The sequence below is a fragment of the Gymnoscopelus braueri genome (assembly GCF_963280865.1).
Source record: "Gymnoscopelus braueri genome assembly, contig: SCAFFOLD_298, whole genome shotgun sequence".
NCBI classification, from domain to species: Eukaryota; Metazoa; Chordata; class Actinopteri; order Myctophiformes; family Myctophidae; genus Gymnoscopelus; species Gymnoscopelus braueri.
This window is the reverse complement of record NW_027660440.1, coordinates 15504-40140: the sequence shown is the minus strand read 5'-3', so window position 1 is coordinate 40140 and position 24637 is coordinate 15504. Positions and strand designations below refer to the sequence as shown.

The 24637-nt window shown below is 45.2% G+C and overlaps 1 protein-coding gene across 4 annotated transcripts in view; it reads left to right on the top strand.

Annotated features, from left to right (window-relative positions):
* Positions 1-24637, top strand: part of LOC308081562 (protein NLRC3-like) — a 44974-nt gene that overhangs the window by 10904 nt on the left and 9433 nt on the right. For 2 of the 4 annotated variants that reach the window (XM_080457925.1, XM_080457928.1), the window contains 4 exons: positions 4-177; positions 7147-7320; positions 10069-10218; positions 10320-10366. In XM_080457925.1, coding sequence (XP_080314051.1) covers positions 4-177; positions 7147-7320; positions 10069-10218; positions 10320-10366 — 545 coding nt within the window. The remainder of the gene's footprint in view (positions 1-3; positions 178-7146; positions 7321-10068; positions 10219-10319; positions 10367-24637) is intronic. The other 2 variants (XM_080457926.1, XM_080457927.1) reach the window with 2 other exon arrangements.

Sequence of the window (24637 nt, the reverse complement as noted above, 5' to 3'; positions counted from 1 at the left end):
CAGGCTGAGTGGCTGTAACCTTTCAGGGAGATGCTGTAAGGAGATATCAAAAGTTCTCAGCTCCAGCTCCTCTAGTTTGAAGGAAATGGACCTCAATGACAATGATCTGCAGGATTCCGGCGTAAAAGGACTCTCTGAAGGACTGGGGAGTCCACACTGTACACTGGAGACACTCAGGTCAGTATTCCTGATGCTGTTCAACAGGTGACTAATTCTGGAGTAAAGACACATGAGCTTACCTGAATTAATTTACTTTTTTGGTCTTTCTGTGTTGATGTTGGTGGTTTGGGTGTCTGTGATTCTTATGTGAAGAGGGACGGGGCATCAAGAGTACAAATGTATTCTTATTGGTCTGTCATTTCAATAGAAAATGCCAACAGGAAGAGCAAAGACAATACTTACTACTTACTACTACTTAAGTTTGAATCACTGATTCATTGAATATTGTCTCCAATAGCTCCATATTAAAACGGGGGTCCGCTCATAATTCCGACCTCCTATTATTCCGACATCCCAATAGTCCGACAAACATTAGGTTAGTGTAACGTTAGGGTTAGGGATAGGGATAGTTGCGGTTGCACTCGAAATGATTCAAACCCCACTGGGGCGGCCATAGCTGAGTGGTTAGTGAGCCCGCCTAGGGAACCAGCTACCCCTGGTTGCCCCAGGTTCGATTCCAGGCTATCCCAGCATATGCGCCGATGATATGAAATTTGTCCCTGAGCAAGACTCTTAACCCCAATTGCTCACAGGTTCTCATTGGAAACAAGACCGCAAGGACTTTCATGAACGACCTGTTAAAAGGAATTATCCTTATCCTTATCCTTACTGCAAATCTGGTTTATTGGCAAATTTCACAAATTGTCAACTGTATGAAATAAACAAATCAAACAAGAACTGTGTAAATATCTCAACACAACTAATATTATGAGTGGTTTCTCCAAATTCAACACAAAATGCCACTTTTAATGACTATTGCAGTGTCAGAATTATTCAAGTTTTTCATGTCAAGTAAATGGTAAATGGTGCATTTATATAGCGCTTTTATCCAAAGCGCTTTACATAGATTGTGCATTACATTCACACATTCACACACACATTCACACACACCGATGGCGGAGGAAACCATACAAGGCACCAACCTGCTCATCGGGAGCAATTAGGGGTTCAGCGTCTTGCTCAAGGACACTTCGACACTGACTCTGGGGGAGCCCGGGATCGAACTGGGAACCTTGCGGTTCCCATCCAGCCACCATCCGGCCACTCTACCCCTGAGCCACTGCCTGTCTAGTGTCCCAAGTGCCCCAAGTGTCTTTAATACTTCGTAGAGCACAGTTTTGCTATTATGACCTGCTGCAAACGTGATGCATAGCCAGGAACCAGCTTCTGGCAGCATTCATGTGGCATTTTAGCTCATTCCTCATGTATAGTTGCCTCCAGCTCACTAAAATCCTTGGGTTTGTGTTCTGCAACCCCCAGTCACACCATTTTACCTTTATATGGACCAAGACCCATCAGACAAACTGATCCAGAATCAGCCCTTAGCTTCACGTAGAGGTCTGTTTTTTATGATATAAGATCCAGACAAGCAACGGAATGGTATTGAAACTAGAGGTTCTAGTGGCCTGGCCCGCATATCGATTAACATTTCAATGCCAGTTACACCTGTGTGTGTGTGTATAATTCCTTTTTCCTTTTAACAGGACGTTCATGAAAGTCCTTGCGGGCTTGCTTCCAATGAGGGCCTGTGAGCAATTAGGGGTTAAGAGTCTTGCTCAGGGACAAATTTCATTTCATCGACACATATGCTGGCGTGGCCTGGAATCGTACCTGGGGCAACCAGGGCCTCTGGCTCCCTAGGCGGGCTCACTAACCACTCAGCTATGGCCGCCCCTTATGTGTGTGGACAAATAGCGAAAAGTCCACATCATGTCGCATGTTGTGAGCTTGTAGAGCGGATAATAACTCCCCTCTTCAAGTGTAGTATTGCATCCTTGCAGGTGAAAGCATAAAGATATTATGAGTCAGAGTGAATGAAAATAGAGGAAACGTTTAGTCATTGACCATAGAAAATGTGATTTTAAGTGGAATATCAGATTGTACATCTTATTTGAATGTGTGAGGTGGTGGATTAGCCTGGGACCAGACGAATCTGCGAGTGCAAAAAAAAATGCACTCAGCGATTTGGGTCTGGCACCGCTCCATAGAGAATCCATTTCCTGCTCCAGAAGACGTGGGTAACCAATCAGGGCCCAGTATTCGAATATGTGAGACTGTAATTGGTAGTTGGTTTGTAGGTCTAACCAATTGCGTCGAGAGTCATTGTTTTGATCCCGCCCCCTTGGAAAAAAAACTTCCTCATAGAAGCACCAGACTCATATCCACGCAGTGATATAGTCTGTCTACGCCAGGCTAGTGGTGGATAGCATTCAAAAGTAGTGGAAACAAAAGGTTGTAGAGAAACCTTGTATTTTTCACTCAGTTGTGTGTGTGTGTTAGAGGGTAGCATGGGTCCAAAAAATGGGACCCGAACCGAAACGGATCCGAGGATATTTGAACCGAACCGAACGGACCCTAGAAAGAAATCTAATTTATTGGACCCTACCCGAAACGGCACCGAGAATGATTGGATCCGGTCCGAAACGGAGCCGATTAAAATTAGACCCGGTCCGAAACGGAGCCGATTAAATTTGGACCCAATCTTAAATGGATCCGGTCCGAAACGGAGCCGATTAAAATTAGACCCGGTCCGAAAAGGAGCCGATTAAAATTAGACCCGGTCCGAAACGGAGCCGATTAAATTTGGACCCGATCTTAAATGGACCCGGGGGAAATGGAGCCGATCCGGCTGGGTCTTTAGACCCGAAACGGTCCGATGCTATATTATGCATATTTTCTCCATAACATCGAGACTGGTCTGGTCCGGTCGTCTCAGCGCCACCCTCCCCCGCCTCTCCGAGGCGAGCTACAGCGGAGGGTTGCGTCATGCAGAAGTTGAACAGCTATACGTTTTCACAGACTTTCATATCCCCCCAGCTCAACCAATAAATTAACATAGGAATGAGCCTAGAATGCATATAAATTGTCCATTGTATGACCTGTCCTGTTGTAGGTGTTAAGCGACGTGCGCGTCACGTCATTAAAATACAGTGCAACCTACCACATACCAAATCAGCATTGTAACACTGAGTACTTGAAAACATTAGTTACTTGTTACTTTGTAGATTTTGACTATATTACAAAACATACATCAACCACTCAGCCCTATATATTTCGGACATTTGAAAATAGCCGATCTATGCATTGCATTGTGAGCTTGCCATGTATTGTAGATCTGCTATTTTTCAAAAGATTTTTATACATTTGCAAACATGTGAAATGGGACATTCTGCATAATTTGTATTTTCCACTTTTGGTACTTTAAGACAAGTACATTTTGATACCAATACTTTTACTCAAGTAAACTTTTAATTCCGGACTTTTACTTGTGCAGAGTATTTCTACATTTCAGTATTGAGACTTAATACAAAACATGTGAGTACTTTTTCCACCACTGCTTCTCGCGGTGGCTAATCTTTAACCTATGTTTCATCTCTAAATTAAACCTCCAACCAAGTCCAGTCCACAGAACGGTGTCTGTCCCACCAGGGCTCCACGACGTCCACAACTCCACGGCCACGCTGTTCGCTGCACTCCTCTTGAGATTGGATTTGGCATTTCATTCATGTGCTGTTAATGTTAAACATGGCTCATGCAATATGAGAGAACAGACTATATTGATTTTAGAGTGTACACACAATTAAATATAAGCTGCTGTAGCATAGTAATGAACCAGTAGTCTGATTGGGCCTACCCTACTACACAAGTACACATACACAGATATAAGTATAACTTTAAAGATAAAAGACACAAAGTTGCAAGAAAACCCAGCTTTATTATTAAGACATCGAAAATGGCAGCAGCAGCAGTCACATTTGTTTTTGGGTCTTATTTGAACTGTAATGTTCTTAACATTTCTTTTTTTTTAAACAAATGGTGGGTTCCTTTCCACACATGCACATATTTCAAGTAGGCCAATGAAAGTGGCAGCAGATAAAGATTTTTTTAACGAATGGTGCTTTCCTTAGTTACCACTATTTCCACACACATTTCAATCAAGCCTTAGATAGACAGAGGCCTTATATTAATGTTCTCTTTTTTAACAGTTTTGTTCTTTTGTGGTTTCCTTTCCCCACACACATTTCAAGTAGGCCAACGAAACTAAAGTGGCAGCAGCCAGATACTATACTCTCAAGGTTTTTTTTACAAAGTTTTTTTTTAAACGAATGGTCCTTTCCGTATAGTTTCCAGTTTCACACACACATTTCAACTAGGCCTTAAGTTAGTAGGCCTACTAGGCCTTATATTTAGAGGCCTAAATAATAAAGTGCCACGGAACTCACGCACTGACACATAGCCTAGGGCCTAGGCTTACTAGTATAGCAATATTGCCTACTGAAAAAGGCTCACAGTCAAAAGTTCAACACAATACTGAAACAGAAAATTATCTGTACATTCTGTAGGTCTAGTCTGTAATAACCAATACAAAAAATAACAAAAAGGCCTCAAACAATCAAGCTAAATATACATTTGTAACGTGACAAAACACAACAGCCTTCATTTGTGGTAGAAAAAAAATTAAGAAACAAACGTTATACTTTAGTGCAAATAAAATAGCAAAAACAAAAATACTGAGCACGAGAATCTTCTCTGGTCGATCTCCTTTTGGCATGACAGACTGGACAGTTGCACTGCTCCGTGGCTGGCGATGGCATCTAATGAGAGAAAAGTAGCTATAATAAATATAATAAATTATAAAACTCTAAGACGGCACATTATACGGTTAGCTAATAATAAAAGGTTAATATAATACATGGTTCTCACCTTATTCGAAGTTGCTGTTTAAGAACAGCAACGCGTTGACACTTGCTGTACTGAGTGAGGTCCGTCTATTCTCCAGGGCCCGTCCAGAGACGCTGAAAGCAGCCTCGCAGCTGACACTGGAAGCAGGAACACACAGGGTCTTCTTTGCAAGTCTGGCCATTGTTGGAAAGAGTTGTCCATGGTTTTTCCAGAATTCTAATATGTCTTTGTCATCTGCCACGGTCGATTTGTGATTCAAATAAGTGTCCACCTCATCCTCTGCGTCAACGGCAGCTTCCTGGACATCCTCCCACTGGCTAAAGACTGGGGCCTCCGGCTCCAAGCCTTCTGCTGCCACAACTTCAACGTCAGCGGGTTCTTCACGGACATGGACTTCACGTGGAAACTTGGCCACCTCATCACGAGCAAGTTGATAGATCTGATCCCTTTCCTCTCTGGTGAACATCCTGAGTTGTTTAAACTTTGGCGATAGCATCACAGCCAGCTTTGCGTGTAATACGAGCAGTAAGAAGATTTTTGCACCTGTTTTTCAGGATTTCCAGTGGCTTAGGGTCTGCTGGTGTAATCTCACAGTGGGTCAGGAGAGTCGATTTCCACAGAGCCAGCAGGTTGATGGTTGGGTAATTCGATCCACTGAGCTCATCAGTTGCCTTTTTGAAAGGAGTCAGAAAACGAATCAACATCTCGAGCATTTCTTTTGTGATGTTACTCGTTCTGTGCATTTCTGACCTGGCCAGGAGAATGTGCTGGATATCAGCGAAGCAGTTGTGTATGGACTCTATCATGGCAAGCTTTGTGTTCCATCGAGTCTCACACTCCTGTTTAAGGGACCGTGGAAGCTGCAGCTGTAATCCAGAATGCTTGAAAAAGGTTGTTAGTGCTTTGCTCTGCGTCAGACACGCTCTCACTTCTTCCAGATCTTCCTCCTCCTCATCATCGTCAACCGTCTTGAACGTGTGTTTGAGCACTGTGTTAATAACATGTGCATTGCAGCTCTCGTGTTTCCAACGCGATAATGCAGCCTGTACGTTAGCTGCTTGGTCACTAACGAACACAAGTGAGTCGATCTCCTCTTGTGAGAGCCCGAACTCACTTAACTGTTTAAGGAGTTCGTTCTTGATGTTAACAGCAGTCTTCTTTGACTGGCATGGGAAAGCAGCCGTACATATAACTCGACTCTGAAACTTCCAGTCTTCATTTATGAAGTGCAGAGTGATGCAAGTGTAACTAACCTTCCTGAAGTCATCGGTCCACATATCAGTGGAGGCTCCACAAGCCATGGCCCTAGCAATACACTGTTGAACTTCAGGGAGAAGGGCTGTTTTCAGACTTTTGCATTTATCCTGTGTGGCACGGGAGATAGTAAAGGGAGACGGTATCAACTCGTCCACGTTGCAGTGTCCATACACCGCCCCCGTGTCCACTAAATTCTGTGCAAGTTGATGGAATGCTGGGGTCGCAAACATCCGGAATGGTCGCAAATCCTTTGCACAGACTTTTATACAGTTGTCGAGAAAGGTACCTTTACGCTTGGTCGGCACTGCACTGCGAACAAAGGCGGTCATGTTACTTTGACTTTGGCCAGTACTAGTCCCAGCGTTAGCCTCTTTTCTTTTGCATGATTTCGCCCGGTGTTTTTTCATGGAGGAAGTGCCCGTCTTCACTGCATCATAACACAGCAGTGTGTCGCATTTTGTGCATTTCGTTGCACCGACCTTTTTACCCTCCCCGTCCACAATCAAAACAAAACTTTCCCACACATCTGACGATGTTCCTGGGGCTGTTCCCTTCTTCTGTTCACTATATTCTCTGGCCTGTAGTTTGCGTTTAACTTCTTGCAAGTTTGAAGCCGCCGCCATCATTATTTTCTCTTATAGCCGGAGTGTGTCATCTGCCTGCGTGAGACGGTGTGGGTGTGTGTGTGTGTGTGTGTCGTCGTGACTCGTGACACACCCCCTCGACAATGGCTGCGTTAGAACAGACAAAAGACAATATGGATTTTAGAATGATATATATATATATATATATATATATATATAAAAATAATTATAAAATAGTTAAAATATAAGGTATACATTTCTTAATTTAAACATTTTAAAACTTGCATCCAATGTTGCAATTCTGTATTTTCTTTACACTAATTCTAATAAATGCATGTTTCATGTATTATGTGAACATATTGGTTTCATCATGAACAGTAATTAGAACATTACTGTTTTCCAGGCTGAGTGGCTGTAACCTTTCAGAGAGATGCTGTAAGGAGATATCAAAAGTTCTCAGCTCCAGCTCCTCTAGTTTGAAGGAAATGGACCTCAACGACAATGATATAAAGGATTCCGGAGTAAAAGAACTCTCTGAAGGACTGGGGAGTCCACACTGTACACTGGAGAAACTCAGGTCAGTATTCCCTTTCCTGTTCAACAGGTGACCCTTTTAATTCTGGAGTAAAGACACATGGAGCTTACCTGAATTAATTCACTTGTTTTGTCTTTCTGTGTTGGCGGTGGTGGGGGTGTCTGTGATTCTTATGTGAAGAGGGAGAGGCCATCAAGGGACGTACAAATGTATTCTTACTGGTCTGTCATTTCTATAGAAAATGGCAACAGGAAGAGCAAAGACAAAGACCTCCTATTATTACAACATCCCAATAGTCCGACTAACATTAGGTTAGTGTGAGGTTAGGGTTAGGGATAGTTACGGTTGCACTTGAAATGATTCAAACCCCACTGCAAATCTGGTTTATTAGCAAATTTCACAAACTGTCAACTGTATGAAATAAACAAATCAAACAAGAACTGTGTAAATAGCTCAACACAACTAATATTATGAGTGATTTCTCCAAATTCAACACAAAATGACACTTTTAATGACTATTGCCGTATCAGAATTATTCAAATCCTTCATGTCAAGTGTCTTTAACTCATTCAGTGCCAGACTTATTTCTGGCTGTATTGTCCCCGTGCCAGGATTTTGCTATTTTCTTACCTTTTCAAGTGGTCACAGAATATTCATCTCCAGTATGATTGATCCCCTGATGGTTGCTAATCACTTAGAGTTTTCATGTGTGGTTTCACAAATGTCAATGAGATCATCGCGACCTTGTTGACATTTGTTGTCTGATGTTTGAAAATAGCATGTTTCTCTCAAAAATACATGGTAAAACACAGGAAAATGTGTTTTTTTTCTCTGTTTATTGCCAGACCCAGAGGGTCGGCCTACATGAGGCTTTGTCGGTCGGTCTGTCCCTCTTTTCCTCGGTCTGTCCCTCTTTTCCTCTGCACACACGCCATGCGAAGTCCGGCCATTCAGATTACAACCACTAGGGGTCTGGCAGTACCAGGTCTCCTGGTTCCCTTGTTTTTTAATACATCGTAGAGCACACAATGTATTATGACCTGCTGTAAACGTGATGCATAGCCAGGAACCAGCTTCTGGCAGCATTCCTGTGGCATTTTAGCGTATTCACTTAATGTCACAAAGACTAAAGACATGTGTATTGATTTTAGACGATCTCCACCAGCTCCTCAGAGTAGTGTCATAAATGGCCAGACAGTGGATTTGGTAACCACTTATAAATATCTCGGCTCCATTATTGATAATCGTCTGAAATTTGATTTCAATACTGAAATGGTGTGTTCCGGCCAAAGGTTAAAGACCCCTGCGGCTAAAAACAATAGGTACAAATGATCATTTGTACCTACTTCCATTCGTGCCATCAATAATGGAAGCAGGAGGAGGTAGCTATTAGTAGCTATATTAGTAGCTGCACATAGAGGTCTATTTTATATGATATAAGATCCAGACAAGCAGCAGAATTGTATTGAAACTAGAGGTTCTGGCCGCTATGCAGCCCTCATTTCTAGTAGCCTGGCCTGCATATCGATTAACATTTCACACCTCACATGTTGGCTACACACGTTTGGTTTACAGGCCAAAAAACAGGGTTTAGGAAATGGTTACATTTACACTGTTGAGTAAAACATTATAGCCTATATAAACACTGAGCCGACTGAGGATTTTACTTCTGTTCTGATGAGGGTTTAAAAAGAAGTCAAATGCCACTCACATCTCACAGGTACACTACGCTTCATTTGGCTTTGAAGCAGAAAATAAAATGTAATACTTGGAACGAATTTGTGCGTCTGTGAGGAAAATATGACAAGTGGCAAGCAAGCCATGTCGTTAAATACCAGCACTTCTGTCGCTTAAGTTACACTGATTAACTTTTCAAAGTTACATTTATGGCTGCTGTCTGAAGCCGGAGACAGAGACAGACGCAAGAGCACACAGCGAAACAGCTGATCGCTACATGGGTTGATAAAGCACACAGTAGCCTATATGCTTAGTTACACTTTGAGAGAGAAAGTTAGTTGCTGTCTTGTGTTTAAATGTTAATTATGGCATTGCTCTTATGGTGGTAAGACGACAGCTGTCGGTGTATTCCTCTGACTCTCTCTCTCACACACACACACACACACACACACACACACACACACACGGTAGATCCGCCTTCGTTGTCATAGAGAGAGAAAGGTTCTTTTGTCCCGGCCGGCTCGTGTTGTTTTTCAACGTGAAAATACTTGAAATAATGTACTTTCTGACTCACTGTGAGATCGCAAATTAGGCGATGCTCTGCTCATTTGCGTCAATGAGTAAAGATTGACTAATGAGTAAAGACTCCTTTTCAACTTTTTAGCTGTGAGGCTGTGAAGTTGCCTAAAGCTGTGCTCCCGTTGTCACAGTCTAATCCCATAGCCTGCGGTTACACCGTAACCATGACAACACAGGCCATGAGCGTAATACTGATAACAGATCCCATAGGCCGAATGGACCCCGAGTGGTGCGTAACTGAGCGAAAATATGTCCGAAAGAACAAAAACAAATGCATGCATAACATTTAAAAGTACACTATCCAAAGGCGACAGGCATGATCGATTTTTTGGCTAAACTGTATAGGAAATTGGACAGGTGGTCTGCTCGAACATAGCTGCAACATAGCAGAGAAAACGGTAATATATGCCCTACCCCTTTAGCGATTGTATTAATAGAGATAACCTGTGTGTGTGTGTGTGTGTGTGTGTGTGTGTGTGTGTGTGTGTGTGTGTGTGTGTGTGTGTGTGTGTGTGTGTGTGCGCGTGCGTATAGGTTGTCAGCCTGTATGGTCTCAGAGGAAGGCTGTTCTTATCTGGTCTCAGCTCTGAAATCCAACTCCCATCTAAAAGTGTTGGAGTTGAACTACAATCATCTAGGAAACGGAGTGGATCTACTGTCTACTCTACCACTGGAGACTCTAAGGTATGGAGAGACCTGTTGCCAATATGCAAATATATGTCGCTAATAGCTTTTTTCATCAAAGACAACATGCAGGCTTGACTTTGTCTCCCCCCCACCCATAGTGTCGACCATAGTGGAGAGAAGAGGCTGAAACCAGGTCTGAGGAAGTGTAAGTGTTTATTCTGTTTTATTCATGAAATCAAAGCAGCACACATCCAGCTACTAGTATGTAGATCAGGGCTACTCAACTTAAGATGGCTCAGGGGCCACTCAGCAAAATACCAAAAGTCCAAGGGGCCGCAAGCTAAAAATGACTGTCCTATTTTGGATTTTTCGATTTTGTAACACACACTACGCATTGTTATTGTTATAAGAAAATGTACATTTTGACATCATATTCTTTTCACTGTACCTGTTTATTTTGTGTGTATGTCCAGTGGCATCAGTTCAGAAAAAGCTAAGGTATGGCAAGGTTAGGGTTGCCAACTCCTACTTTTTTTTTTTTTTGGTTTGACCATGAGGGGCCGCCAAGACGCTGCGTTGGGGCCGCATGCGGCCCGCGGGCCGTGGGTTGAGTAGCGCTGATGTAGATGAACAGCTCATAAACACAGCAGCATGTGACATTCATCTTACAGTGAATTAAAATTATAACTATAATGTGTTGATATTAATTTAGACTACGCAGTATCTTCCTAGGGTTTATTTCAAATTCCAGCTTAGTCAGGTGAAACCTGATATACCTGTGCTGTCCACATAGGATTTTAGAATCATAAGAATGTATACCGTTACTCAGATTTTGCTGAGTCATTGTTTACTGTCTTTCCTTAGATTTGTGGTCTTTTGAGTGACCAATTAACTCAGTCTAATTATCTCCCATCATCACTTTAAAGGGTAATGTTTTACATAAACTGAAATGCAGATGTCATTCATCAACATAAAACAATCAGTTTTCAATTCCACACTTATAGCAAAACCAACAATTAATTCCATCATTCATGTAAGTATCAGATCAATATCAAATAACTTCTCATCCATTTCATCATTAGATATGCATACAGTATAGTCAGGTTCCTCTTTTGTGTCCAGTTTTGCAAATTGTGTTTTGGGGATGTGATGTAGTCCGTGAGCCAGGACCCCAAATATGGGGTCATCAGTACCATCTGGGGGGAATAATTCTCATAGTGATTTTTGGGTAGGTATACACCCCTAGAGCTAGGAAAAATGTGATAGCCTTGCATCGGTGGTAGCTATCTGTGTGTTATCACTCCTTTTATAACCACAAGCCAAAACACAGTTTTCAAAATCCGAATGAAGCATTCTACTTCAAACTGATGGTTCTCTCTTATTATTGACCCTCTCTCTCTGAAAAATGGTTGGGATAAAGCTCAGACTATATATTGTTCAGAAAGGTTGTTAAAATTAGCATATCTAGAATATTTTTCTATTACAGGCAGTGACAACATAGTGACTATATGTGACATAAGATGTACTTCGGTTTTAATGAAAGATGGAACACAAAGGGTTCCTTTGTAAATTACCTAAACATTTAAAACCATGTTTACATACATAGATTCTAAGGAAATGTATTATGAAATCCAATAAACAGAATATAGTGCAAGTGTGTAAGAAAATATCCAAAATGGCCACTAAACACACGCCTGGCAATGTTTTACTTGCAATCCGCTTGTCTTAGAATACCTCTGTGTAATACCTCTTTTTTAGGGTTTTCATATGTGTAGAATCCATTCCTGTTTTTTTTTATATCAGGTCAATCATGTCAAAGGTCAGGTCAAGGTTAAATTTGACCTCTGGGAGAACAACAAATGGAAACAACTTGATGAACTTTCATTCAATTTGTTTTGTGAAAAGTGTCATTAACATGTCACAATAACTGGTATTCATAATAACCTGAATGTAAAATGATATAATCTAACGGCAAATATGTATCTTTTGCAACTACATCTGTATTCTCCAACCCACATCCTGTTCTACCTCATCCTTACAAGTATCCTCCTTATTAACATCACTCCTCATCTGTAGCATGAACATATCATCAGTAACCATCTTCACCAGAGCAGTTACAGTACATCAGTGATGTACTTCTCACTCTCTGTGCCCTACATTGATATTGCACCATGTCACATAGCTCTGACGGTGCTGGGTCACCCTTAGCAATGACAGGAACAGGAATATCCTGGATCTCCCATCCAAATTGTGTGACATCAAACGACTTGTCAGGTGGAGCTTGGTGGTCTGCCACTTTCCACAACATCACTTGTAAATGAGCCCACATGTGGTGCAACAGGTTGGTCGGTGTTGGAGGAAGGGCCATTGACTTGTGGCAACCACCTCACCCAGCACGTCAGGGTAGCCTGGGAAGTTCCCTGCCAGCAAAGTGTTGTGTGCTCTGATCTTGCCTTTGCCATACATATAAGACTGTCCCATCACAATGCTCCATCTGTACTTTACACTGTAGGTCCACCTGATACACCCCAATACACCAACAGGACAAGAACATCAGTTAAATCACTGAGCATGTGTATCACACCCTTTCCAGAGATGGCTGCATCAGGGATATAGGAAATCATGGTGATGTCTGCCTCATCATGACTAAATGCAGTATCTATCGTCAGCACTGAAGGTGTACAACATGCTCAACGGCTTCTGCTTAATGTTCTTACTCTTCATGATGACATCTCATGTGGGTGATCTTTCTGTGTGTGAGGATACACCCCAATATTTTATGACCAAGACACACCAGTGCTTCAACTCTCCCTCTACTGTTTCCACACATTTTGGGGAAGGCTTCAGTCCACTCCACTCACATGCATCATGACAGCATCTTTCCTGGTCGTTATGGCAGTCTGCTCCCCACACTGGTGAGCAGAGACAGTGATCCAGAATCCATCATGGTGCTGACAGACAAGGTCTAGCTTAGCCTCTATGGCATGGAGCACATGCATCTTCGGCAGGCACTGGGTTAGATATCAAGCACACTGCACATGGCCAGCACGGAAGAAGTGCTTCAGTCATGTGCTTCATGAGAGAAAAGGTGAAGTTAATGTCAATGTGTCTCCCTGCACATTCAAACTGGTGGATGTGAAGTATAGGAAGAAGTTGTCTACCCACTGTCAGCCAGTAGGATGGAAATGCGCAGTGTCCAGGTAGGCTACTGCTGTATCTGTTCAAATGTCTTTGGCCAAGTTTAGAGAAACCACTTCAACAATGCTGCTGACTCAGGACTGACCACTGAACTTGCCTGTCATGTTCTGCACACATGCATTTCCACTTCCAGTGCTGAACCTTGCATCAGTTTTGCAATGCAGCTGAAGAATGACTGTATAACATGCATCCCACCGGGATGCACAATTACATTATAGAGCTTTTCTGGCTGATTCCATACCTGCAAGGTGTCAACAAACGGCTCCATGTCAATTGTGAGGTGAATAGGGCCTACTGTACATGTCAACCAGTGACCATATCTGCTGCCTGCTTGGACACCTGGTTGGACGATAAGGTGCGAGAGAGACCTTGACCTGACCTTTAGCACATAGGCCAAAGACTGACCAGCAAGTGAAAATATAACAGAAGAAATAGATTCTACACCTATGAACGCCCCCCCGCCCCAGGTCCCCATATGAATCACCATAAGTTCACAGATTCCCTCACACAACTGCAATATTTTGTTGTTTTTAACATAATTTTGTACAATGGAACATCACCATGGGATGGACACCATCTTTGATTTGGCAATAAATAATTAACTGATGGTAATTTCACTGATTCAGACATATTTCTTGAACCCTAAAACCTAGTTTTAGACACCAAAACCACCTTTCTAGGTTGAACAGTATCATAAAGCCATTTAAGCTCATGGCAGTCATATTGGACGCCATCTTGAAAATGATGGCTTTACGAGAAATATAATTTCTTAGATTTTTTTGTATGTTCTTAAGCATGCCTAGACGTACCAGAACCAATTGAAAAACCTTTTGTATATTTTTTTGGGGGGGTTAATAGTATGTTTTTATAGATTGACCCATGTCATTTTCGCCTAGTGTTATAAAATAAAATGCATGATAGCACCCATAAAGCTACCATTGGTGCAAGGCTATCACATATTTTCTAACTCTAGACATGCATACCTTGACAAAAATCACTATGAGCATTATTCCCCTCAGATGGTACTGACCAACCCCCCTGGCTCACGGACTATATGGTAATCCACTTTCATAAGCCAAAGTACCTGGATGCACCTGCTCTGTACTTTTCGTCATTAACCACTTCTGCTTTTCTCCTTTATCTGACCCATCACACCTTTGAATTCAGTGATCTTTCTGCCAGTAAATCCCTTGCCTCAAACCTTAACATTTAAGCACCACAAAGATTCATATTTGGCATTCAGCATTAAGCAGCAAAAGTAACATGATTCTTCTTCATCGCAACTCGTATAAGTAAAGGTCATGAACACCACAGTGCTATACATTCATTCTCCTTGTTCTTGAGGCTGAGGGGGCTCCTCAGCAGGTGATGAGGGGGGATAGAGTGTTGTTGATGGAGAATATGAGATTTTATCCGGAGCAAAGGGGTAAATAGGAGGACTTGGGGTAGGGGTGAATATGGGGGATATGGGGCAGCAGGGGAATAGGGCTATGCCTGTAGAGCATCTGTCTCCCTTTCTGCTCCTTCTGCACTTCCTGCTCTTCTATCCCGCTCATCTCTTCCTTCTCCCCTCTCCCCTCTCCCTCCTTCCCTTAATTGCAGTGACAGTGACAGTGAGCGTTCTTCCGGGTGCTTCAAACGCTGGTCAGCAACTTGCATCGAAATGAATAGCCGAGTGTCGGGGCAGTCTGTCCTCTAGATATACAGTATTATAACTCTATGGGTGGGGCCCTTGGGTGCCACACATGGCCCCTTCTGTGGCTATTCTGATGGCAGACCTGTGACTAGTGTTGAAAACCTTATGCCCATACCTAACAGCATGCCTAAAATCAAAAACTTGTCACCAAGTGCACAATTGTTATGATTTCTTTTTACATATTCCCTCCCAGCTTAAAGGCAATTTAAGCTCCCGCCAGACATCGTGGATGCCTGCCTGAAAATTATGCCTTTCCAGAAGTTTAATTTTCCTTTTTTTTTGGTATGTTATTTAGCATACCCAATGGTATATATTCCCATACCCAATAAGCATATAAGGGGTTATGTGCTTAAGGAGTGTAGGGAACAGCTCAGCCCGGTACTGAGACACATGTTCCAGTTATCAGTAGATACGCACTACATTCCAAAAGCGTGGAAAAACTTCACTTATAGTTCCAGTGCCGAAAATGTCCAATCCCAAAGTCCTTAATGACTATCGGCCAGTTGACTTCGGCCAGAATAAAAGTGTTCCTCGTTTATATGACCCAAAGCATTCATTCGGAATTTAACTTTTGACATGTGCAAAGTGGTTCCCGTCTACGCCTGGGCATGGACCAGGGGCCGCCCAGCTCCACTACCCGGGGCAGAGCTTCCCCTGGTGGGCATGGGGAGGAGGCAATAGGCCCCTTGTGCCTCCGCGGTGGAGGTTTGTCGGCCGTAGGCAGGCTGGGAAGCAATGCACCGACTCCTGCCAGGCAGCGCTGTATGCGGTGCGAGCCCACGCTCCTTTGTTATCGCCGTTTTAATGCGGAAGTAACAGATCTACAAGTTCAGACCAGCTTCTTTTTTTGTATTGGTACCAGACACGGCAAAACTTAGGCTAGCCTACTACTTGTCACATTTCTCATGTAGGCTACCTTAATTTTATTTAAACAAAAAACGTTTCATCTGACTGAATAGATTCTTTTGATTATAAGTTCCCGTTTCATGTCAAGGACAGGTAAAGATTGTTCCTCCATCACAGGCTCAGATCCTCGGAGCGTCCGTTCTCCGGGACAAGTCTGGGCTTAACCATTACAGTATTTAAGCTTATTAAATGACGCTATAGAATATTAATCATTCATTTTATCCCGCAGGAGCGAGCGCTTCTCAGCAACATGGCCGACGCATACAGAGACATAAATAGAATTTTTACTGCATACAATATTTTATATTAAAAAAAAATAATGAGAGATTTGATAGGTCATTTTTGGCCAATTCTGACAGCGCTACTAAGCGCGGACATGTGCAAAAGAATGCATGTATTCCAAACATAGAGGAACGTTCGGAAAAAAGTGTTTATATGGTAAATTCCGATTGGTATATACCGATTCAAACGGCATATACCACCCTTCCAAACCCGAATGAGAATTCATTGAGATCAGACCGGAATGGAATATTCTATTCCAATTGAGGTGTTTACATGAGCATATTTATTCTGAATGAGCAGTCATTCAGAATATAAGTGGAATATACCTGTCCATGTAACCGCAGCTACTGTGAGCTTGTAGATTAACTATATTCACTGTTTTTGAAATAGTGATTAAGTGTAAATATTATTGTATGTGTTGGTCCTGAAAGTAAAAAAGTCACATCAGTATAATATTCAGGTGATGATGATGATTCTTCTTCTTCTTCTTCTTTATTATTTGTATTATTATTATGATGATGATAATGTATTTTATTAAGTTGTATTTCTCTAGACTAGAGCATACATGGGCAACTGGCGGCCCAGGGGCCACATGCGGCCCCCACCTTCACTTAATGCGGCCCGCAGGTTAATATCGAAATACTGATATATTATTGATTTCAGCTGTTACAATTCCAAACATGCAAACATGAGACGCTTTAATTACTTCAGTCTATATTAGTAGCTTAATGACTAGTATTACAATTCTATTGTCTTTTTTATGTCCAATGTATTTGTATTTAAGTTCATAAAGTTAACATGAGTACAACTAATTGCATTTGAAATTAAATAAAAAAAATTAAAAACTTTTCAGGATTCCAATAAAAAAATAGCACCAAAAAAAATCTGGATTCCAATAAAAGAAAATGGCAAGAATAGCAGATCTACAAGCTCAAAAGTTTTGAGCTTGTAGATCGGCTATTTTTGCTGCTTTTGTGTGACATAGAATGGCATTTTTAAAAGTTAAAATACGGAGATAAGAGGTTTCTGCCTGACAGTATATGCAATGTGTCCCTCTGGAGTGAGTGTGGAACCGTACACAGTTCACTTTTAATAATGTTTTGCGGGGGGTCACAATAATGTGACCCCCGCAAATACATTGCGGGGGTCTAGCAGAGAGAGAGAGTTTTCCGGAGCAGGGCGGCTTGGTATGAATTAATTAATACAAATGTAAACTTTGATCACAAGGTTCAATGAAAAAAGGTGACAACCTGAGTCTGCAGCGTTTGATTCTTCCAACGTAATAGAATGTTGGTGATAAAGTCAGGTCTAGGACTAAACAGGGATGTGTATACTATAGATTTGATTTGTACAGGAGATTTCAGCCTGCAGTGTCCAAGCATCCAATAGACTTTCAGAGAGCATTCAATGAAACATGGTTGTAGACTAGTTGTCAAATAACAATAATTGTAATCAAACGTAGCGTAATTACTGATACTGAAATGTACGGTAGTGGAAAGTAAATAAGTACATTTACTCAAGTACTGTACTTAAGTATTTTGAGGTACTTTTACTTTACTAGTGTATTTCCATTTATTTGATACTTTATACTAGATCTAAGAGGAAAATATTGTACTTTTTACTCCACTACAATAATTTAACAGCTTGTGGATGTATTATTACAAAACATACTTGATATTTATAGCTGATGAGGAATTGTTCTCTAGAACGCCAGGTTACATCCGATGTAACCCTGGTTCTCTGAGTGGAGAGACTGGCTCTCCACTACATATTATTCAATATGTACGGGAACTGACCCCCAGGGGCAGTGCTCGTGGATACTCTTTAAGACACATCACATATGGTGGCCCTGCCCTGATTTGTAATCAGTGGGGTATTTAAGCCCCACCCCAGCAGAGCCACTTCGATTAACTTTGATTGACACGAATTTCGGAGCGGCTGATTCGTGGAGAGCCAGTCTCTCCACTCAGAGAACCAGGGTTACATCGGATGTAACCTGGCGTTCTCTTTCGTGGTCGAGACTGGCTCTCCACTACATATTATTCAATATGTACGGGAACTCTCTAAGACACACCGCGAGGAAATAAGCAGACCCAGCCGCCCCCGCGGCAGCCTGAGCAGTTTAAGCCCGAAGTATCAGAACCCAAGGCGTGCTCCAAAATCCTACCATCCAACAAAGTATGTAATGCTCGTGGCCTAGGCGCAAGACGCTACCTAGGCCCAGCTGGCGACAGCCAGTCAACTGATTAGCCACCTAGCCCGCAAGCCGCAGGGCTAGCTTACTATGCCCGACATCACTCCGAGCCCGGCCCGTCCTACGGGAGCCAGGGTCTCGGAGGCACGGTGAGTATGACCTGCTATACCGCGTGGAGCCCCGCACTCGCTCCGTGAACTGGCTGCCACGCTCAGTCGGTAGAACCGGGTGAATGTAGACGGAGTCGACCATGTTGCTGCTGTGCGGATCTCCGTCAGAGACGCACCATTCCACAGCACCCAGGAGGCCGCCGTCCCACGGGTGGAGTGTGCCCGCACCTAGGCGGCACTGGTACTCCTGCCCGCCTGTATGCCTGCTGGATCATCTCTGTGATCCAACGGGACAGCCTAGCCTTTGCCAGTGGTCCAAGCACTCCTGCTTCAGCACCCGAAGAGCTGGTCTGTTACTCTGTGGGCCTGTGTGGCCCTGACGTACGACACTAAGCTCTAACAGGGCAGAGTGGGAACCGACTCTGTCTTTGTACTCCATCTGTCTGCATGTCAAAGAGGGACAGAGCCCAAACACCAGATTGGGATATACCTCTGAGAGAACTTTGGGGAGAAAGGCCAGGATGGGGCGTAACACTGCTCCTCCATCATCTGGGCCTAGACCTGCAAAACTCCTTATGGACTGACAGAGCTTGCAACTCCACAATTCTCCTTGCAGATACGACTGGTGAAGGCCATGTCCTGCTGCGGAGCCCAGCACGCACTCAGCGATAGGGGTGCTGGCTACCCCACCCATGCAGTAGAACCTGATAAATGCGGACGGTGTCAAACAGGAGCCGCCACACCGATCTCAGACAGAGGGGCACCTCGCCAGGAGCCCATGAGGTAGCGAGGCCTTGTGTGGAATGTGCACACATTCCTGTTGGGGCTGGCCTGCCTGCCCACCTATCCGCCTTCTGGATTGTTTCTCAACCCATTGAGGGAGCCCAGCCTTGGAGACCATCTGCCCAAGGCAGTTCGGTCCATACACCCTTTCAAGGCCCTGACAGGGCCCAACAGTGACTGCAACCCTGCTCCACTGCCCTGAGGGGGTGGGAAGGGTGCAGTTCAATAGACTGACTCGTACTCTGATCAGGCCATAGGGTGGAATGCAGGGATTGACACCATCACCACCCAAGCATTGCCATGTAGGAAGCGTCAGCATCCCTCATGCACGACAGGGACATTCTTGTAGCTGAGAAGTTAACAGCAAGAATGCTGCCTCGAGAGAAGCCATTGCAGCCCAAGTGTTCACAGGCTCAGATGCCCCATGCCGCAAGGCACTGAATGCACACGGTACCACCTCCTGTGGGGGGACTGCTGGCCTACCGTGAGAGGGCCACGAGCCCCCTTCGGCAACTGGGTAATTTACATGTTGCCCTTGTTTGGGACCGTCGTGTCACTGGCTGATCCCCAGCGCAGCGACACAATTATCTTGGGATGAGGAGGGAGCTCACTCCGTGGCTCAACAACCACGCCGGCTTCCGCCCTGCAGAACTACATTCAGGTGCGTAACTGGCTATGCCGTAGCACACCCGTATGGTGCGTTCTGCTCATCCCTGACAGTCTCTGCATGCTCCACTGTGTCACCGTCCTGACGGGACTACATACCCGAACGCGTTAGCTGACCCCGCCAGCAATACGCCCGTATGGTGCATGACTGTAAATGACAAGGAATGTACGGCATCAAACAGGAGCCGTCACACAGATCTCAGATAGAGGGGCACCTCGCCAGAAGCCCATGAGGAAGTGAGGCCCTGTGTGGAATGTGCACACATTCCTGTCGGGGCTGGCCTGCCTGCCCACCTATACGCCTGCTGGATTGTTTCTCAACCCATTGAGGGAGCCCAGCCTTGGAGACCATCTGCCCAAGGCAGTTAGGTCCATACACACTTTCAAGGCCCTGACAGGGCCCAACAGTGACTGCAACCCTGCTCCACTGCCCTGAGGGGGTGGGAAGGGTGCAGTTCAAGACTGACTCGTACTCTGATCAGGCCATAGGGTGGAAAGCAGGGATTGACCCAATCCGTACTGGCCGCATGTTCAGGAGAGCCGGGGGCACAATGTGTGCCGTGGCTGCCATCAGCCCCAAAGGGCATAGGTACAGCCTCCAGGTCAACCTGGCCCTCAACTGAAAATCTGGGCGAGCCCAGAGGGTGGCCCGTCCCACTGGAGCAAGGGACAAAGTCCCTGCTCTGGCCTCTAACCCATGCCGAGCCTGCAACCTCTCTTGTCGAGGCGCCGGCCTCAGTGCCCAAGTGCCGCCGGAGCCTGGCCACATCGTTGTGGTACTGCTCCTCTGAGCAAGCACGCACCAGCCGGTCATCCAATCTTGGATGCGGAGAATCTCCCGACGCCAAGGTCCCAGGACTGCGTCCAAGCACCTTGTAACATGCGGGGGGCTACTCTTGCTCTCCTTTAGGATCTTGATCTCAAAACAAAATCCATCACTACAGACCTGTCCAAACCAGGCAGGGCAGGTAAAGAGGGGGAGCCATAGCCTGAGCCTGGCTCTCACAGCTCCGTCGCCCACGGACGTTTAGTCTGTTGGGCTGGAGTGGAAACGGCAACACACCATATATGTTGCGCTCCGCTCGTCCCTGACAGTACGGATGTGCTCCGCTGGAATCACCAAACCCGGTTCTCCAGCGAACTATGCCACAGCTGTAAACCGACCCAGTCGGCGATACGCTGTATAGCGTGCAATGACTGATTCAGGGGACCCCTGGCAGACCCAGCGCGTTCTGTCTTGCGTCACTGAGACCAGATTCACCGACAGAACTCCGCCACGGACGCGTAGACCGACCCAATCGGTGATACGCCGCATAGTGGGCTATAATGGCCGCCCAGGTTGTGTTCGACAGACCACCAGCCGCCTGCCAAGTGATTCCACTGACGGAACTCCGCCACGAACCCGCGAACCGGCCTAGCCGGTAATACGTTGTATAGCGGGCTCTAATGGCTGCTTTATGTGTGTTCTAACAGACCACCAGTACACCCCGCCCAGTGTTCCCACTGACGGGACCCCGCCACGGACGCGTAAACCGACACCATCGGTGATACGCCGTAAAGCAGGCTATAATGACTGTCCACACCAGTGGTGGAGAAAGTACTCTATTACTTCGGCAAGCTGCTCACAGCCCCGCCGGAGCATTCCTGCCAACACCTCCCGTGCACATCCACGAGCCTCCTTAGCTCGTTGTAGCCGGGCACTGGCCTCTTGGCCTAACATGGCCGATGGCTCAATAGGCCGCTTCATCGGACAAGCTCGGTCCTCCTGCCGCAGCTTGGACTAGGGCTGCCACCGATGGCGCCTCACCGCCCGGAGAGCAGCCATACTCCCTGAAGGTCAGGGCTATTATGGTCACGCAAGCGCCGTGTAAGCGCGCGCTGATACAGTGACGGAATAGCCCCTGTGTTTGGCTAGCTGCGTCCGGATAGCCATGGCTCTGTGCATTCTCGGGATGAGCAAGGAGCTTACTCCGTGGCTTCACACCGATGACCGGATTCTACCACGCAGAATTACACCTAGGTGTGTAGATGGCCCCGCCGTGCCACACACCATATATGGTGCGCTCCGCTCGCCCCTGACAGTACGGATGTGCTCCGCTGGAAACACCAAGCCCGGTTCTCCAGCGAACTACGCTACAGCGCGTAAACCGACCCAGTTGGCGATACGCTGTATAGCATGCAACGACTGATTCAGGGGACCCCTGGCAGACCCAATCGGTAATATGCCGTAAAGCGGGCTATAATGGCCGTGGGTATACTGTTGCAATTGTTCGACAGACTCCCAGCGCGCCCCGCCCAGTGTCTCCACTGGCGGAACTCCGCCACGGACGCGTAAACCGACCCGGTCCGCCGACTGGGTCAGCCTCGCTCGGGTTCTACGGTCTACCTCGGTACCGCGCCGTGGCGGCGGTGCCGGCGATCCAAGCGCTCAACCGCTTCACAGGGTTGGCTTCCCACTTGGATCTCTCCAGCAAACCAGCGGCCGTCCTGGTCCGCCCTCTGACTGGGTCAGAATCGGAACCAGGCTGCAGCCGCGGCGATGGCGATGCCGGCGATCCAAGCGTTCGGCCGACAGACGGCTTCCCACTTGGTCACTCGAGCAGAACAGCAGCCGCCCTGATCCGCCCTCTGACTGGGTCAGAATCGGAACCAAGGTGCACGCCGCACGCCAGGAATGTGCTTTTGTTGGTGTGAAATATGACAGCGAAGCGTCCTGAGAGGAGCCTCGCCAGACCTGCTCTCTACCAAAGGTAAGTGGACCACGCTGCCAAACACCCGTTCTGTACTGTTTTCGTCTTAAACTGAGCCCACAAAGCGTCTGCACTCGTGGAAATCAAAGAATCGAAGTGGTTCTGCTGGGGTGGGGCTTAAATACCCCACTGATTACAAATCAGGGCAGGGCCACCATATGTGATGTGTCTTAAAGAGTATCCACGAGCACTGCCCCTGGGGGTCAGTTCCCGTACATATTGAATAATATGTAGTGGAGAGCCAGTCTCGACCACGAAAGAGTACAAGGGTTCCCAAACCTTTCAGACCGTGTTTAAAGTAAGGTGGGATGAGGAACAGGGAATGGTGACAGCAGATACAACATGTCAGTCAACAGTGAAATTATTCATCAGACTTGTTCTGTTACAGTTTAAATATTGTACGGCTGCAAGTGCTGATTATTTTCTTAGTGATAACTTTTTCGATTAGTTGAATAATCAAAAGTGCTTTTTACTTTTTATTATTATTTCATATATTTACTAATTGATGTGAAAACAAGACCAGGAGACCTGGTTCTGCCAGACCCAAAATGAAGTCCTAGTATGTAACACACCTACAAACCACTTTATAACTGAAGTTCATGATGTCATGAATAGTTTGTGACGAAAGGGGACGTCACAAACTTTTTTTTGGCTGGGGCCGGAGGACAAATTACCCCTGCCCATGTATGGACGAAACAGATACAAAGCCTCATGTAAGCCCGACCCCTTGGGTCTGGCAAATATAAGTAGATTAGTCTGATTAACCACTGAAGCCAAATGTTATTCTTTGCTGTACAATTTTGTCATGCAGAAATAATAACATATAAAAATAGCCAATCCACAAGTTCACAACGCAGCAAAACCTGACGCATTGTGAGTTTGTAGATCAGCTATTTTCACTATATACTTATGTACTGCTGTGTAAAAAAAAACACATAGCAGATCTACAAGCTCACAATGTGTCATCAGCTTGTAGATCTGCTATTTTCACTACTTTTGAAATCAATTAGCTCTATTAACTGTTGCACACCCAGTGTAAAGTGCTACAAAAGCTTCATTTATCCAGAAGCAAGTTGTCCAGAATGTACCCAGGTCTAGATGTGACTTGTCTCAGATGTGCTCATGACCTGGTCATCCTTTGACATTCAGTAAGTTTCTGAATGTTCAAAACTGTCCCACATGTTGGACAGTTACAATTCGTATATCACCTATTTTCAAATATCTGTATAAAATAGGACTTTAAGTAATTAAAGTGTGTTATGGATTCATAATCTAAATCTACAATCTTGTAACTCATGTTCTCTTTCGTGGTCGAGACTGGCTCTCCACTACATATTATTCAATATGTACGGGAACTGACCCCCAGGGGCAGTGCTCGTGGATACTCTTTAAGACACATCACATATGGTGGCCCTGCCCTGATTTGTAATCAGTGGGGTATTTAAGCCCCACCCCAGCAGGGCCACTTCGATTCTTTGATTTCCACGAGTGCAGACGCTTTGTGGGCTCAGTTTAAGACGAAAACAGTACAGAACGGGTGTTTGGCAGCGTGGTCCACTTACCTTTGGTAGAGAGCAGGTCTGGCGAGGCTCCTCTCAGGACGCTTCGCTGTCATATTTCACACCAACAAAAGTACATTCCTGGCGTGCGGCGTGCACCTTGGTTCCGATTCTGACCCAGTCAGAGGGCGGATCAGGGCGGCTGCTGTTCTGCTCGAGTGACCAAGTGGGAAGCCGTCTGTCGGCCGAACGCTTGGATCGCCGGCATCGCCATCGCCGCGGCTGCAGCCTGGTTCCGATTCTGACCCATTCAGAGGGCGGACCAGGACGGCCGCTGGTTTGCTGGAGCGACCCAAGTGGGAAGCCAACCCCGTGAAGCGGTTGAGCGCTTG